At 36.7% G+C, this 17,292-nt stretch overlaps 1 protein-coding gene and 1 long non-coding RNA gene across 3 annotated transcripts; one reads left to right on the plus strand and one right to left on the minus strand.

The window, feature by feature from the left end:
- The first annotated feature begins 363 nt into the window (after positions 1-363).
- LOC105443523 lies at positions 364-5,283 on the plus strand. 2 transcript variants are annotated; one of them, XR_004066002.1, is made up of 5 exons: positions 364-621; positions 1,716-1,944; positions 2,214-2,329; positions 2,562-2,678; positions 3,533-5,283. It is a non-coding gene; the product is annotated as an uncharacterized LOC105443523 (long non-coding RNA). The 2 variants fall into 2 exon arrangements; XR_004066001.1 differs by having other exon boundaries at positions 2,562-5,283.
- Positions 5,284-8,123: 2,840 nt separating this feature from the next.
- LOC115927861 (neuropeptide Y receptor type 1-like) lies at positions 8,124-11,111 on the minus strand. Its single transcript, XM_030994147.1, has 3 exons — positions 10,911-11,111; positions 8,667-9,107; positions 8,124-8,144 (listed from the first exon to the last, which is right to left on the minus strand). The coding sequence occupies exons 1-3, from the start codon at positions 11,109-11,111 to the stop codon at positions 8,124-8,126; spliced, it is 663 nt and encodes a 220-aa protein (XP_030850007.1).
- Between the last annotated feature and the right edge of the window lie 6,181 nt (positions 11,112-17,292).

Below are 17,292 nucleotides of genomic sequence, written 5' to 3' on the forward strand. Positions count from 1 at the left end.
GTCCGAGCCCGCGTCAGAAGTCTTACGTCACCAGTATGACGCATTGTGTGCAATGTGCAAACAATCAAACTACCTACCCACGAGAATGACGCGTTTGTGGGCTACATGCCGCTGACGCCGACGTTTCATCTTGATCTTCCTGTCCGTTGCCGTTGCGTTGACATTCTTGACGCTGTGAGCCTCCGTACTGACGCTGATGTTTCCGTCGTCTTCAGCCGAATCCGACAGTCGTCTCATTGGTGCTGGTTGGGGAAGCGTTATTCGTGTTTCTGATTCCTAATCAAGAGGGTGTGATTGTCATTATTTTTTAGCTGGCCATTGATTCAAACATACATTTCGTCGTGTGCCCGGCAGAAGGGCGTTAACTCAAAATTTGGGGAAATTTTTGATTTTCAAATTTCGGTAAAAATGTGTAGATCTTCTCAAGACCTTTCGAATGATGTGCTTTTTAATTCATATAATTACGTAATTGTTACGTAATACACCAATATGAAAATGGCGTAGGCAGCCAAATATCAAAAGTCTTCCCAGCAGAAGGTCGTGAACGCGCGCGTGACGTAATTTATACGCGGCGGACGGTTGCCATTGGACTTTTGTAATCTGCTGTGACTCCCGAATTTGGTAAGTGTTTGCAATTATTTGTTTTAAAAACCAAGAAAAAAGTTAAATTTGTCATCATTTTGAGACAAAAAAATGTTACTATTACATTATGTTGATTGAATGTGGGCATAATGTTGAGAATCAGCTAATATATCTGACTGATTGTACCGATTTTGTTAGATCGGTCCCACTAGTTCACTTTTTTGTTTGTTTTTGGTTTGTGTCTGTCATGTATGTGTTTGTGTGTGTTGAGTTATTGTCGGTCGTGTATCTATCAGATATGATTGTTTACGTCTGGGACCAAACTTAAACGATTCATATGTGAACTAGTCTCTGGATAAATTAATATTGTGCATTTCTTTGAATTCTCAGGAAAGTTGTTTTATTACATTTAAAATAGAACACAAATCACATAGATCTAGGCCTAGACCTAGGCTATGATTGTGAGTGAAACTCATTACAGTTAGTTAGACCTCATGCCGTGTAGCAGTGGAAAGCCCCAAGTCTATCGTTAGTCTAATAACTAACTAACTACTAGCTCAAATGGAAATATCCCAGGACATTTCATTTCATAAATGAATCCAAACATAATCATAGACATGACAGTGACCAATAGTGCCAGTGCCTGCTACTACTGATGTAAGTGAATATTAAAGTGAGTGATCTCAATCGAGTCAAAACAAGACACAGTAATGAAGTCTTTACTAGCATCACATCATTGTACATGTATTACCATACACTATGATTTACAACAGGCACAGTCAAGCATACAGGAAAACATAACACTTCTCGACATAAGAATATGCGCATTCTGTAAGGGGGATCCAGTTCGCAATCAGGACCAAGAAATGAGGAAAAAAACTTATGTAGACCTCTAGATCTATGAAATCTAATTTCAATTTTGTTAACCCAAATCCATAAATATTTTTTGAAATGTGTATTGTACCATATTTCAATATATGATGACACTTTTTTTTATACGATGATACATATATGTTATACAGATATTTGATATTCATTCCCTAAATTATGTTCTCAGGTTTGCCTAGGTTTAGATTATAGCATTTCCAGCCATATTATAATGTATAAAGCTATATTTAAAATTTGTCTCACAGATCAACATGGACCTAACAAGTGACATTCTTGTCGAATGGGAAGATGGGAGCAAAATGTGGTTGTCATTGGAGAAATAAAGTCCAATGATCAATTCAAGACCAAAGATGGGAACTCAAGTCAGCATGCCAAGGGGAAGGTGACATGGCATGGGGTTGTGTTGACTATTGATGACAGTGTTGCCACTTCCACCTCTGATGATGATGAGGAGGAGGAAATGGAAAGGAGCAGGTAATTTCTTTAATTTTTTTTAAAGATTGGTATTAAAAAAACTTTAAAAAAAACATCTATTTAGTCCCTAGATGTGACTTTGTAAATGATTAATATGCTGAAAAATGAGTTTTATATGTTCAATAGGTGGTATATTTTATTCCTTTATTCTGATAGAACAAAACCCTCTTACTATTCCAGAAAAAAAAGAACACACAAATAAACAATGACAATTTTTGAAAAAACTGATTATATTTGTAATACGTTGTGTTTTTATTTCTTTTTTCCAGATCAGCCAGCTATCACTGTATTCAGATGTTGCAAGTACTCCTAGCCCAACACTTCCCTGAAGATGAACATCACCGGAGTTCCCAGTGACACCCTCATCAATATAGATGGATTTCTGGTAATTTTGAATCTTTGCAATCTCAAAATTTGAACAAAATGCTTCACTTGTCTTAAAAATGTAATCAGCTGTATAAACTTACTTTTTTATTTGTTAATTTTTCTATTTCTTTATCCACAGTAACCTATTTAATGTCATAACATAGAGATTAAAAAAGAAAAACAGAAATTACATATCACAGGGATTATTGAGACTTATGATATAAATATCTAATGTATGTTTGGTTCGATAGGTTAACACCAGCAGAGCAGTTTCTCCTGGCAGCTCATCTCAGCTTTACACTGCTGTTACCATTGTCACATAATCTCATCTTTGCAATGAAAAGCCAATGGAGCTTGATTATGACGAGGTACACATGTTATTTCTATTTCTATTTCTATTTTTTAAAGCCACAAATAAGATAAAAAATAACCATCAGAGCAGTGATGTAAAATGCCGCTGTTAAGTTTGATGAGGAAAATAATGTTTTCTTTGTTTCTTGAAATAAACCATTAAAGGGGAATATGTGTTTAACATGAACATGAAAATATCATAAAGGGGAAGTCCACCCTGATGTTAAGTTGGTTTTAATAGAAGCAGAACAATAAGAGGAACATTTCAGTGAACGCTTGAGCTAAATAAAAATTTCTGAATGATACAATTTGTTTTAATGAACACATAAGCAGTATTTATGAAAGATTGAGAAAATAATTAGATGTATAAATCTGGTATTGTATTTTGTAGTAACACAAAATGTACTGGTATTTAGAATTAATGTGCCCATCTGGGTCCTGTCTTACAAAGAGTTTATATTAATCGCAATTTATTTGTGATGATCTCAATCGCAACTATGTACATTAGAGATTGCAAACTTGCGATTGATTAGAGGACTTGCGATTGATTTGGATCAATTGCAACTCTTTGTAAGACAGGGCCTAGATATCACTACTGGGTAAGTTGTTACCTCGACTTTGAGCATCAGGTAAAATATTAAATGAATGTTAGATGTCAGGTATAAATGAAATTATCTGAAGAAAATTTAGAATGTACGTACTGAAAAAGGCTAATTATAATCACTTGGATATGCATACAGTAAAAATGGATGTAATGATAGATTGTAAAGAAAGATTAGTACACTGTACAAGTCAGTTATAGACGGTCAAAATAAGATGCGTGCTAACTGTTTTACGTATACCATGTGTCTTTTGTGGGTTTTTTTTACAGAAGAGCAAGGCAAGGATAAAGGGCTGCCCAGCCTCGGAAATGGCAGTAGAATATCCAGAAGATTAAACAGATCTGTGCCTACCAGTTGTGAAATGGAAATGCACTTGATGGAAGCAAGATAGGTGATCCATGACAGGATTCTTGTAGGCTAATAGTATAAAATGCAGGTTTTAAAAGAGTGATCAAGGACCTTTGACCTTTCATCCATTATATTCCCACTTGAAAAGGGCATTCAAAAGATATTCAAGTAGTACGAATATGGTTATACTACCTCAAAGTTGTAGTTAATTATTGACAGAACATAGTGGTTTAATGGAGAGTCCATTGACCTTTGAACTTTCACCTTGATCATATTTAATACTTTAACTTGGCACAGTCTGCACATGCTTTCAAGAGATGCAAATGTGATATGAATTGGTGATTTTACCTGAATGTTGTACAAATACCCCAAAATAATATGTGAAGGGACTGAGTCCTAAGTACATGTTATAGACGGGAGTGTGTATCGTTAAGTCCTGTCGGAGCAACGGATAAAAAGAAATTCCTCAATAAAGGAATTTTTTGTGTTTCAATCATTCGGCCTAAAATATTTATTACCTCTAGAGAACTACATGTATGAAGGTTTTGGAAGCTGGTATTGTTGCTATTGGTACTGCTACATAATTAGATGTTTCCTGGGAGTGTCGCTGTTTGCTTTCTTTACAGTAAATTTTTGAAGTCATGTTCAGAGGAAATACAACTTACCCTTCTCTTTTTTTTTTACCTGAACTACCGTGCAAATTCATGAGTAAGATTGATAATTTGACAAGTCCACACTTTCACTCTACAATATGTAATAATCAGGTTCATGAAATATATTTGTTGACAAGGTGCTTGTGAAGTATTTGGAATCATAATTATTTATTTGAGTAATATTTACTGAAATATAAATCTGAAGTTGATAGTATCTTATGATTAGGTTGTCTATTGTATGAGTTAAATTTTGTTAATGAAATAGAAGAGGAATTATAAATATTCGTGAAATGTTAACAGGCAGGAGTATAAATGTCTCATGTAAGAATAGTCATTCAATTCACAGAAGACAAATTTCTTCAATGTCTTCCGTATATTTCATTTTTTCCCATTCTGCAGAAATGCATGTATGATAATCAATAATTGTGGAGAACTGGGTACTTGTTTTCTCTCTTTGTTTTCAAGAGCGAAGGAAGTCTTGTAAGATTTGTTTAAAGAGACAAAACATATCTGGTTGATGTAAAGGTATTGTGTAGAAATATTCTAGGACACACCAGTAAGGATATTGAGCTCAGTGTTTATGAAATCATAAACAATATATCCAGCTCATAGAAGTGCTACCTTGAGAACCGAGTGTTTGTTTCATGCCTTGAATCTACATTTGCTCAAGATCTTAAAGTGTAATTGTCAGAGCTATTTACTAATGAGAAAATATCATACCGGTTATGTTCCTTTCCATAAATGAAGGACTATGCAAGACTTGTAAATTTGCATTTTGTGCATATCTAACAGGATTTTCCTTCTGTCTTTACGGTTTCACCTGTTTACTCGTCTAAAAGCTAACACTATTTGCATGTACATTTTCCTGAAAAATTAGGAGAGATTGATTTGTGAATATGAGGTGACTGTGATCCATAAGCATGAGGTGAAAACGAATTGTAAATAAGAGCAGAAACATTACAGAAAACAGTTATCATAATGTTAAAATGAATGGATTTACAGAATTTCTTTACTTCATTTGTTCATTTAAAAGAAAATAAAGAGTTAAAAATGAGAAATGGAAAAAATAGAATAGTGTTAATTAATGATTTAATAATGCAATCCACAATGCAGATCTAACAATAGACAATGATTAAAATAGATGATAAATTGCTTTGATATAATGTTTGAAAATAAGACATTTGCTTCAGGTTATTGGTTGACATTGCGTGATTGGCCCATTTTCCAGAAATCAAAAAAGTAATAAAGTGAATAATATGCAAGTTATTCATATCCAATTTCTTTAAAAACAATAGAGATTGCATGTTTGTGTCATTTTTGTACTTCATTTGTGTATATATGCTTGATGATAATGATGATAATGTGATAATTATTTTTCTGACGATGAGGATGATGATAGTGATATAACATTATTACTAATAAAACATTATTATTACTAATAAAGAATTATAATAATCATGATTATAATTTTAATTAAAAATAAAGACCACTCGAATCTAATATATCAAGCTCAAATGAGATAAACTCCCAGCCCTCCTATGCAGCATAATAGCCTGCTTTCCAAGGAAGCCCTACATAAACAGGTACATAAAATAACATCACATTTATTACAAAACACAAATTTAACACAGAACTACATAATAGTATAATAATTAAACAAATTAATGGATACTCTAAACGAATACATTACAACATTTATTTATCCATTATCTTTTTTGTGAATCTAGCACAAAAACAAATGAATACTAGAGTTGGGAACAAAAACAAAACAACAACAACTAAATATTAAGGAAGAAAAAGAAGAAAAAACGTATGGGAGGTTTAAACCAGTCACCCCCCCCCCCCCCCCATGAACAGACACAACAAGACAGTGTGAAATAACGATCGGCAACATACTTTAAATAGAGGCAATTAACTACTTGATTGAATATTTAAAGGAAGTTTGTTGGAAAGATATGGACCTTACGATTTTCGATAAATACTTGGGGAACAACTATCTATTTCTGTTCGCATTCACATTGATCTATGGTACCGAATGACATGCAGATTTTGAAGAATAAAATCCAACATATTTTATTTAAAGCTACTTTATCATAATCTTAGTTTTTAGTCTAATTTATTAATAATTCTAAGTATTGTTCATTTCTTCCATTGCATTACTACGCGCTGAGCGCGTTCACGCCCTTCTGCTGGGAACAAATTTACGCTAAACTGTTGTTTTCCTTCCCGGCAGAAGGGCGTAAACACCGTTTACGCCCTTCTGCCGGGAAGAAAAACACCGCTTTAGCGTAAATTTGTTCCCAGCAGAAGGGCGTGAACGGAAAAAGTGCTTATATCTTTAAAAGTTTAGCACCATTTCTTATAATATTTAGGTCGATAATTCTTGAATAGATATGTTATCATTTGGTTAAATTTAGAAAACTTTTGGACAGTAATTACTTGAGGAATGTGTCGTGCAAAAAGGAGCATAATCTTCAAACGCGATTTTCTCGAATCCCGGTTTTTCGTGCGCACAGGCGTTTACGCCCTTCTGCCGGGCACACGACGATTTGTGTTCAATATACATGTAGAACGCACTGAATATAAAGAAGTTTGACATTAAAGGGAGTGTATCATGACGAGGCTATGTCTTTCCCGTGGCCCTACCCAGGGCCAATCGGTATAGTACGACTACGGACGACGCGACCAACATACGTGCGTGCAACATACGCGAAACCAAAGCATGAGGAGAACTTCGGTCTGTTTCGCGAGTGCTAGCACGCGCTGACCCAATTAATCAAGTCCATTCGTTTACATGCAGTTGTCAAAAACAAGACGCAGATGGCGTTAACCAGTATTTGCCATGATACACTCCCTTTAAAGTTCGTACCTAGCAGAAACAAGCCGAATCATTTAGAATTCAATACAGAGGTATACCTCGTATACTGTAGGCCACGATTATGACCCAATTATAACTTCTCTCATATATAATTTACATCTTGCCCCCTCCCCGTCATTTGTAATGCATTTATTTCATAATAAAAGTAGGCAGTGGTACTTACAGATCATAATTATACAGAGATATATCACAATATAGCATACATGCCCCAGAACAATGGATATGCCAGAGCAGGGCACATACGGTTTTTTCAAATATGATACATAGTTCAATGAAATAATATATATATATATATATATGAGATAATTAACATTTCAGAAATATTAATCAAGTGGAAATAGATTAAAGGTAAAAACCAGTTATGGTCATGCGATTGCATTGTGAAAGAAATGTTGTGGAATCGATCAGAAAAGGTTGATCATCTAGCATATAAGTATTGGTGTGTACTGCAAGGTTCTGGAATCATCAAAATGATAAGAAATATGGCCCAGTCTTCGTAAAGTTACAAGCACTGTACACAGAAAGATGTATATGGGACTATACGCACACGTGCGCGACACGTGCGTTTATCTCTCACAGACCATGTAGATAAACTAATTTACCAAATATATCAATTAGTAGGCGGTTTCCCAGCAAAATTGTTATCATCATGTATTAGTCAAAACATATTCTTTCACATGATTGGTAATAAGAGCTTCCATTTCATTTTTTGAAATTGGGGCGTTTCCAATACAGGTCTTTAAATACCTTTAAAGATAAGTAGTGTTTATATCATATGAGAATGGTGTGGTAAGTAACATGGAGTATATAAATAGCGTCAGTATAGACTACAGTCAGTGAGAGTCAATTAAATGATTTCGATAGGCAAGAAATTTCTCAAAGGGAAGTAAAGACGAGAGATGGGGAAAGCGAAAGAAAAGAACGAACACTATTAAATAGGAAAGGGTATGTGAGGTAAAGAGCAGGAAATGATGATTGCAGTCAAAGAAAATAAGCGACATACTAACAATCAGAGATAAGATAATACTCCAATCAAATTAATGACAATAATAAAATTGTCGATACTTCAATTGTTATTACAAATCATTGCAGCTAATAATTATGTTATTATTAATTAAAACACCTTATATTCTGATCATAGCTGCATATATATATTATTACTTTGTGTGCAGTCTAGTATGTCGTACTGAAACCACATCTAATTTTTCTTTACTATCGAAAGCTGTCTCTTATTCAATACAGTAAAATGGTCCTTGAAAGACCACCAATAACAATTTCCCAACAGGAATAAGTGCGCTTAGTTGAATAAAGAACGTATATCTAGATAACTTACTATTCAGCTTAGAATATCATAAGTCAAGAAAAGAAACGATTGTGTGTGCAACTACGGAAATATGTAAGGACGAAATGTTAAAGATCTATACCATTAGGAAGGGAAAGAAGAGAAGGCAAATTGTAAAAGAGAGTGAAAGAGAGGGGGGATAGAAAAAAGGGATTCATAATAGGCAATGTAAGGACACTCACTTCACCTGAGTCCATCACACTTCTATTCGGCACATTCGACAGCGACCTCAACGTGGACATCGATGAAGACAGCTGGTGACGTTGAAGACTCAAGCCCTCCTTCCGAATGAAGTACGCGATGATGACGTATATTGCGATCAGACCTGGGATGGTTACTCCTAAATATAAGACACTGCTTATGATGCGGAACATATCTATTCCCCAGATACGAGTGCAGTGTTTCGTACTTTGGTCGTATTCGTAGTCTATCACTAAACCGGCCGATGCGATGGACGCGATGATTATTCCTACGAGCCAGCACACGACAATCATGACGAAGACACGACGTCGATTTGGAGGGAAACGCTTGGATAAAACGACGATAAGGAAACGGTCAGTGGCGATGGAGAGAATAACGGGGAAGTTTGTGTAGGAGAACATGGTGGAGAAGAATCCGTTCGCCTGAAGGTGGAAATACCAAAGTTTAATCTTACATTTATTAGGCCCACTGCATACTATACACATCTCCTTCGATCCGATTTTCAAACAAATAGCAATTATTTTAGATATGAGAATCCCAACTAAAATTATCTCCGTGCTTTATGTTCTAAATAATAATAAAAATACTAACAATCGGAATTGTATTGCATGTCAACGGGGGGGGGGGGGGGGGGGGGGGGGGGGGTCAATTCGACCCCACCCTGTAGTAATTTAGCGACTACTCCGGAACCGCGTCAGATTATAAAGTTTTCCTTTCATTACTTCTTTTACTTTCGAGTCTTACAAATCTTTTAAAAAAAACTTTTTTCTTTGCATGTCAGTCAGGAAATCGCTCATTTTTGTGATTTGTGTACAATACATATGGAAATATCATTTTTCCTAGAAAGAGATAAAACATTGGTTATTTGGTCTTATTACCAGTTTAGGTGTTTGTTTGGGGGTCAAAATTGTAGAATTGTAGTAAGAAATTAAATAAAACAACAGAAACAATAAAATATATAAGTTAAAAAAACAATGAAATACATGACGAAATACATGAAGAAATTATTGAAACAACTTATAACATAAGGAATAACCTGTCTCTTCCATTTTTTTGGTCGTATTATTATTCCAAATGGTCTAACGAATATATGTAATGAAAAAGAATGCTTAAATATGAAGAATATATGATTTATGGGTAAAAATGTGAATGTTAGGACCTTATTTGCATAAATTACCATAAATATGCAAATGAGTAATTTGTTCAAACAATTGAAATTACCATAGTATTTTATACACTTCAATTGGCCTCCATGCAAATTTTCGCGGCGAGATCTCCCCCCCCCCCCCCCCCCCCCCTTGGTAAAAACCTGGTCTGAAATAGCCCGGTTAAGATAGGGTTAAGCCCCCTTGTATTCTATTTTTTATTAACCATAATGACCATTCAGATCCTCGATCATTCGAATTTTGCAATATGAATGTTCATATCAAATGCTATTGTAAATTTAACTATTTTAACTATAAGCGGATCGTAGGCAGATCGTAAAGTGTTCGGTGAGCTTTAGTTAATTACCACTTCTTAATTAATTCTTCTATAACGAGGACTTTTACTTAACATTAACAGAGCATGGTGACGGTAAAGAGTCCGAGAAGTGGAATAAACTTGAAATGGCAAGTGTGGGGCCCTTGTCTTCTTGAATACATTGAGTCTTAATAAACAATGAAACAGAGATAACCTATACGAGGAAAATGACAGATAACGATGAAATATATTCACGTATAAAAATAAATCTACGTGAAATTGAGCCCACGTTTTGCCCATTTGAAGTTAGATGGCGCCTATGGGAGACGTAGAGATATGTAAAGGTGTCGTGGTCTGAGAGATACGTCACCAGACTTTTGATCACATGGATCGTGGTCCGAGTTCGCTGCGGCACTGAATTGGCAAGACATTTTTTTTCCGTAGGATGTAAGGATGTAAAGGCTAATACCGGGATAATGAGCGATGGCGCCAACTGTATGGGAGGTAGAGCCCATTTCGTATGGGATGATGCCGATTTCATGGCTGTAAATGGCGCCAATTTTTGTGGGAGATGGTGTGGTTTTCTATGAGAGATGTAGCAACAATTTCATATGAGATGGCGGCGATTTAGATTGAGTAGCCCATGATTGGTTGTGGCGTCCCGACGCCACCCCCTCTGGATCAGTAATATGCCAGTGTAAGGAATTTGTACGTAGGTCTAAAGAATCCTAGGCCTATGCGATACCTATGGTCAATAAACTCACTTTGCATACTCCATCATGTGTTGTTAAGAAATGTCCACTATCAAAGACAGATACCAGTGAGAACGTCATACTGGTAAGCGCTACACCCAGATCCGCAAAAGATAGGTTGAGGACCAACATGTTATGATAGTTCTGTCTCAGACTCCGTACACGTAGGATGGTGGTGATGACGAGGATGTTGAAGAGTATTGCTCCCAGCATGATGATAATGAGACTGTTCGATGGAGGAGAGAGGGGTGGAGCAATAAAGAGGGTTACAGATTAAAATAATAGAGAGAAGATAGAGGGATGAAGCAGGGAGAGAAAAAAAAGGCGCATTCGGAGAGGGATATATTGGGGGTGAAGGAACAGAGATAGAGCGAGACAGCAAAACAAGGAGAGAGAGAGAGAGAGAGAGAGAGAGAGAGAGAGAGAGGAGATATAGAGAGAAAGATAGAGAGAGAGGGATGGGGGAGAGAGAGAGAGGGAGAGAGAGAGAGGGAGAGAGAGAGAGAGAGAGAAGAGGAGAGGAGAGAGAGAGAGAGGAGAATCGAAGTTTTAAAAGTGAAAACAACATTATGCATTACAGACAGACGAGAGAGAAACAATCTCGGCACTTAACATAACAAATCATACATTGTTCTGATGAAATGTTAGGAAAAAGGAACGATTCATTTCTACTATCACTTGCATACTCAAATTCAATGCACATAATGTCTACAAAATAAAGAAAACACGATACCTTGAAGACTCTAGCACAAGTTGAACAGTTGATATTGTCTTGTTCTTTCCAACAAGGGAGAAATTTGAATAATCCATAGTAAACATTATCATCATTTCTGGAGTCGAAAATATGGGTCCCTTATCCCCGCAGACCAATATTTATCTGGATGTAGTACTACTAATAATAGTGGGTTCTTGTTTAGCACTCGAAAGCGAAATGATTGACGGGTTTCATAAGACTTAAGTTAAGTTTTAGTTATCAATCTCAATAGAAGTTCGAAAGTGCAATTAAGCGTTGACAGTATAATTGTTGTTATTAGATATCAACGTGTTATATTCTCTTCCTTGTTTTATTAATAAACTGTATGGAGTATAAATAATGTATGTGTACAGATTTAGTGCTATTATTTAAGACGACCTCATTTTTTTATCCTGCCCATTGTATATCATTCTGGAGATGCCGGTCCATCTTCTCCCCCCCCCCCCCCCCCTTTCCACGTTCTGAAATGTATCATGCCGCCCATGCTTCTTTTTCTTTAACTTCAACAACTGAAGTCCGGGTCATGCCTTTATCAAGCGGTTTTTTACCGAAATAAAAAGATATTCGATCATAAACATTATGCCCTTCAGAAATAAAAATGTTCCCCCCCCCCCTCCACCACACACGCGCGCACACACACACAAATAACTCTATACAAGGGCTTCTCAAAGTCCGGATCGCAAGGCACGCCAATCCGGACCACACGGGACAGAGTTTAACATTTCCTTAATTTAAAAGAGAATGAAAATCAAAAAATAATAATTGTGCATTCGAAAAATATATTATGAGTCATTTGAAATCACTAAGAAAATCTCAGATCTTGATCATCATTTTTTTTGAAAAATCAAATTATAAAAGATCATCTCATCACGATCCTACCGGTATCTGGCTGCCGCCATTTTTTGTCTTCATCGGAGATTGTGACGTAAGTGCGCTATAGATGGGCGTATGGGCGTATGTTTGGCCAATACACCAGTTTAGTGAATATACATATATACATGTCATGATCGTAAACTTAAGGTACTATGTCCCTTTTGCAGCCAACCTCAAATGCTGTAGAACTTTGCAGGAATTATATATGAATGTGTCATGTATATATGTCCTATCTGTGAAATCTAAACGTTAGCAGTGTCCTCATATTCAAATTATGCAAGGAAACCCGTTTACTTGCTAGACTTCACTGTCAGACACTATTGAGTGACTGACTGGTTTTTTTTCTTCTTTGGTAATAACATATATGAAAAGAGTTGTAAATGGTACATGAGCATTTTTCTACATCAATAACCCACTTCTTGTGATGGCCAAGATTAAACTGATTGAATCTTTGCGCAGCATAAAACGTATGACCATTCGGTACAATTATTGTCTGAAAATCAAGACTATTACTTTTGGGCTCTATAGCCCTAAAGTCGATTTGACAACTAAAAGTCGTTATTTTCCCACTTGAAGACATTTTTAAGCCCCACCTTTTTTAGGGAAGTTCTAAATTAGTATTATCTTTCAAATGCAGTTGGAATTTAACTTTTTCATTTTTTTGGCCTGCAAATGGGAAATAGTACCTTTAAGGAGAAGATTTTCTGAGTCTGAAACAAAATTGAGAAATAATTGAGTTGCGTCCGACTTTCCAGCAATTGTACATTGTTCTACTTCATTTTTAGTATACGATTGACCGTAAGAATTTTTGGGCGAATGGCATTCCAATATTTCGGATCCAGGCGCGTACGCAGGGGGGGGGGGGTGGGGGGTTAACCCCCCCGCGGTAATTTGTATATGTGTATTTTGGAGAAACCCACCCCCCCCCCTTTGGTATTTGTTTTTTTTTTAAATAAAAAAATTATACCAATGGCTGACCTAATAGGTTGACCTTACCCCCCCCCCCCCCCCCCAACGGAGTGTCCTCTTCTCCCCCCCCCCCCCCCCCGCGCTTACTTAGCGGCTGGCTAAGTCGTTGCAATTTTTTTTGGGGAAAAAAAAAAGTGTCCTCTTACCCCCCCCCCCCCTCGCTTATTCAGCGGCTGGCTGAGTCGTTGCGAAATTTTCGGCCCGATTTAAAAATGTTAACCCCCCCCCCCCCCCCTTGAAAAAAATCCTGCGTTCGCGCCTGTTCCGACCTTATAGCTTTCATGGAAATCACCTCTGGACCTTCTAGGAAATAGTTTGAGAACCCACCCACCAGTAGCGTAAATCGTCAAGTACAAACCATTCATATTCATTTATTTGTTATATTAGTACAGTGTTGTAATTACAAATTTGAATATTGATAGTAGGAGCGTTTTTGTTAATGCTAAAATAAATGTATTTATTTATTTATTTCTAATCTTTTGACAGGGTAGCCTATTCACCAATAAGTAGTGGTCTTCCACGGGGCCCTGAATAAACATGAACATATTTACATCAAAAAGCATAACGGTTATACAAAACAGTTTAAAAATAATACTCGTTTGCAAAATAAACATATATCATTAACCTACATGTAGTTTAACCGCAATATCAATAGGAAAATATTGATTAAGGCTTTCTGGATTTTAATTTATTGATTGAATTTAAGGAAAATTGAAATTAAAGCCTTTCACAGAAATGTATTTGCATTGAGGTGTCTCGGTGTCTCGGTGTACTGAGTTGGTCATTCACTCGAGTCTCAATCCAAGGGCTGTGGGTTTTACTTGTTTTTAACTGTTTGAACCGACAAATTCAGTATGTTACTCTGTATGCGAGGGAATATAAAGTGATTTAAATGAGTTAGTCCTCGCAAGCCAAAAACTTTAATATACAGTATCTATTCATATTCAGGAGTGTTATGGTCTTGCCAAGTTTTGCTTTTCACATTTTCGAAACAAATCAAAAATTATGTGTGTGAAATGAAAACAAAGTAAAACAACGTTTCATTCCTACAGTACATTTGACTATGATAGTTTTTGTTTTTGCAAATCTATTATGCGTGATCAGAATGATAAGAAAAATGTCTCCCTCTGTCGTATCTGTATCAGTAGGCCTTTGCCTCTCTGTCCACGTCGTGTTCTGTTCTTCTGTTACTCTCACTCATCCCTCCCTCTCCTCTGTCCCCCCCCCTCTCTCTCTCTCTCTGTCACTTTCTTACGTTTATCTCATGTTCCATCGTTTTCCCTCCAAACTCTATAGCCTCTGCATGACTTTGCCCCAATTACTTTACCTGCCCCCTTTCATTTTCATCTTAATTTAGGTATCTTTTAAAATACAGTGAAAAATGAGGCGCGATAGCTCAGTCGGTAGAGCAGTGGTCTCGTTATCCGGTGACCCGGGTTCGAAACCAAGTCGATGGGCTAGTGTCCTTTGGTAAGGCATTAATACTCATTATCAGGTCCCTCGGAGAGGACTTTAAGCCGTCGGTCTTCTGGTTGCTTACTAACAAGCATTTATTGCTTTCCTAGCTGTCTTCATGGCAAGATAAAATAACCATCACTATCACAAAGGCCCTTTGGCTTAACTCGTGCAATTTAAGGACCCGCTTATATAACAAGTAAAATCTTGCCCTTAACTTTGGCATATTGACAAAATGTTTACAAACTGGCGAAGGATACAAGGGACTTAAAGTGGACAATGGAAATAACAAGGGAACTATTAAAAATTACCCCTTTTAACAAAAGTGTTTGAAAATGCATCTAAAGAGTAAAACATGCAAGATCGAGGGGAATCTTGAATGTATTTAAAAAGGAAGCATAGCTGTGTGGCTAACGCTGACGTCCGCAGGCTAAGCTGGTGACAGGCTCAGATACCTGGACGAATAATTATGACAAGAAATGTCGTGTTTATATTTCACGTGGCTTCGGGGTTGGTTCATCGAGGTAAATTTGTCTGTCGCTTCTGAATTCCTAGGCCAGACTTTGGTGCTATTCATAGCTATCTCATAAACTGTGCTGTTTAAGAGCAATTCAGAGCATGACGGACCTTGAACTTTAAACACTATTGAAAGGGAAATGTTTACCTAATCATTGAAAAGAAAATTATAAAGCTCTGAGGTAATCTGATAACAAGGTTTTGAAACACTTTATAAAACGAAATTGTAATTTTATTTACTTTTTTCTATTTTTATTGTTATTCTGCTCGCTTGACAACGACTCATGTGACAAAAGTAATACTTCAAATTAGTTTTTTGTTTGGTCTCTCAGACTTGTCATGACAAAAAACAAATCGCTATTCAAACATTTCTGAATAGTAGAAATGCTCGGGTGGCGATTCAAGAGTGTTAGATGTGGCAGATATACCTACTTACCTTTTTTAAAATATATATCATGCCCAATCTGCGATGAGCGGTTCTAGGGCAGCTACCCCCTGGACATCTACCCTTCGGATAACCACCCCTAGTCAACTACCCCTAGGACAACTACCCCCTAGGACAACTACCCCCTAGGGCAACCACCCTCTAGGACGACTACCCCCGGAACAACTATCCCCTGGACAACTACCCCCAGACAACTACCCTTAGCACAACTACCCCCTATAGGACAACTACCCCCGGACACCTATCCACTACGACAACCTTCCTCTAGGACAACTACCCCCGGACAAATATCCTAGGGGTACTAGTCCGGGGGTAGTTGTCCGGGAGTAGTTGTCCTAGGGGAAGTTGTCTTGGGGTGGTTGCCCTAGGGGGTAGTTGTCCTTAGGGGTACTTGACTGGGGTGGTTATCCGGGGGTGGATGTCCAGGGGGTTGGTGTCTGGATACGCTTGGTGACGTATACGGGACACCAACTGAACAAGTACCTTAGACTTGCCCCTTGATAATTTATTGAGAAGGTGCCCTTTTTGTCTTACATTCATACCCCAATTTCCTCTTGAATTAATTTAATTTTATATCTTCATAGACGAGATTTGCATGACGCATAGAGGCAAATGTGATTCCATTGGTTGAGGGACAATTGACCACCTTTATCATGAAATACCATTAAAAAAGTGAGGGATTATTTTCTGTTATAAAGGTTTTAAATTTCATGTTATAATCGTTAAAGTCCTGATATCTTCAGCGCTAAAGACTAATCTGCAGCAGCACAACATTTGTATTATGAAGTGAATTCAATTCCAATCAATAACTTTAACTTCATAGTGCCGCTACATACAGTTCACACTAACAATTTTTGAATAGTCATATCTCACTACAAAATGTATCAGACTTTTCCACCCACCGGTAATGGTAGTGTCCCTTTTATAATTAAATGTCCTTATTTGGCGCTACCCTTTCCCATTGGGAGTGTCGTTACCTCCTCATAACCAACCTGGGGGGGGGGGGGTGTTTCACAAAGATCCTAAGTGGAACTTATCTTTAAATTTGGACTTAACAGTTATGGAAAGCTTTTAGCATCTCTTAAAATATTTTGTAAAAGTTATTATAAAAGGCATACAATGTTGATTCAAATCATTCATATTTTCTATTATCAAGGAGATTTTATGTTCTTGATGTGGAATTTATGAAAAATCTTAAATGTATTTTATTTTAAGACTACAAATATATCTCCATAATGTTTAAGTCCAACTTAGAGTTAAGTTCGACTTAGGATCTTTGTGAAACAACCCTCTGATGCACTTTGTACACATGATCCCTAATCTTCAATGATATCTTTTAACATGTTCTTTGAAAATAAACATATATATGCAAGTCTGAACAA

The sequence above is a fragment of the Strongylocentrotus purpuratus genome, unplaced genomic scaffold (genome assembly GCF_000002235.5).
Source record: "Strongylocentrotus purpuratus isolate Spur 01 unplaced genomic scaffold, Spur_5.0 spur5_scaffold_21, whole genome shotgun sequence".
Lineage (NCBI taxonomy): Eukaryota > Metazoa > Echinodermata > Echinoidea > Camarodonta > Strongylocentrotidae > Strongylocentrotus > Strongylocentrotus purpuratus.

Excerpts from the sequence above, each read along its gene's own strand:
- LOC115927861 (XM_030994147.1), bottom strand. The coding sequence starts at position 11,111 with ATGCTGGGAGCAATACTCTTCAACATCCTCGTCATCACCACCATCCTA. Across the intron at positions 9,108-10,910 it reads CACATGATGGAGTATGCAAA|GCGAACGGATTCTTCTCCAC; the intron begins GTGAGTTTATTG and ends TTCCACCTTCAG. Across the intron at positions 8,145-8,666 it reads GTGTGATGGACTCAGGTGAA|TATGTCGCTTATTTTCTTTG; the intron begins GTGAGTGTCCTT and ends TCTGATTGTTAG.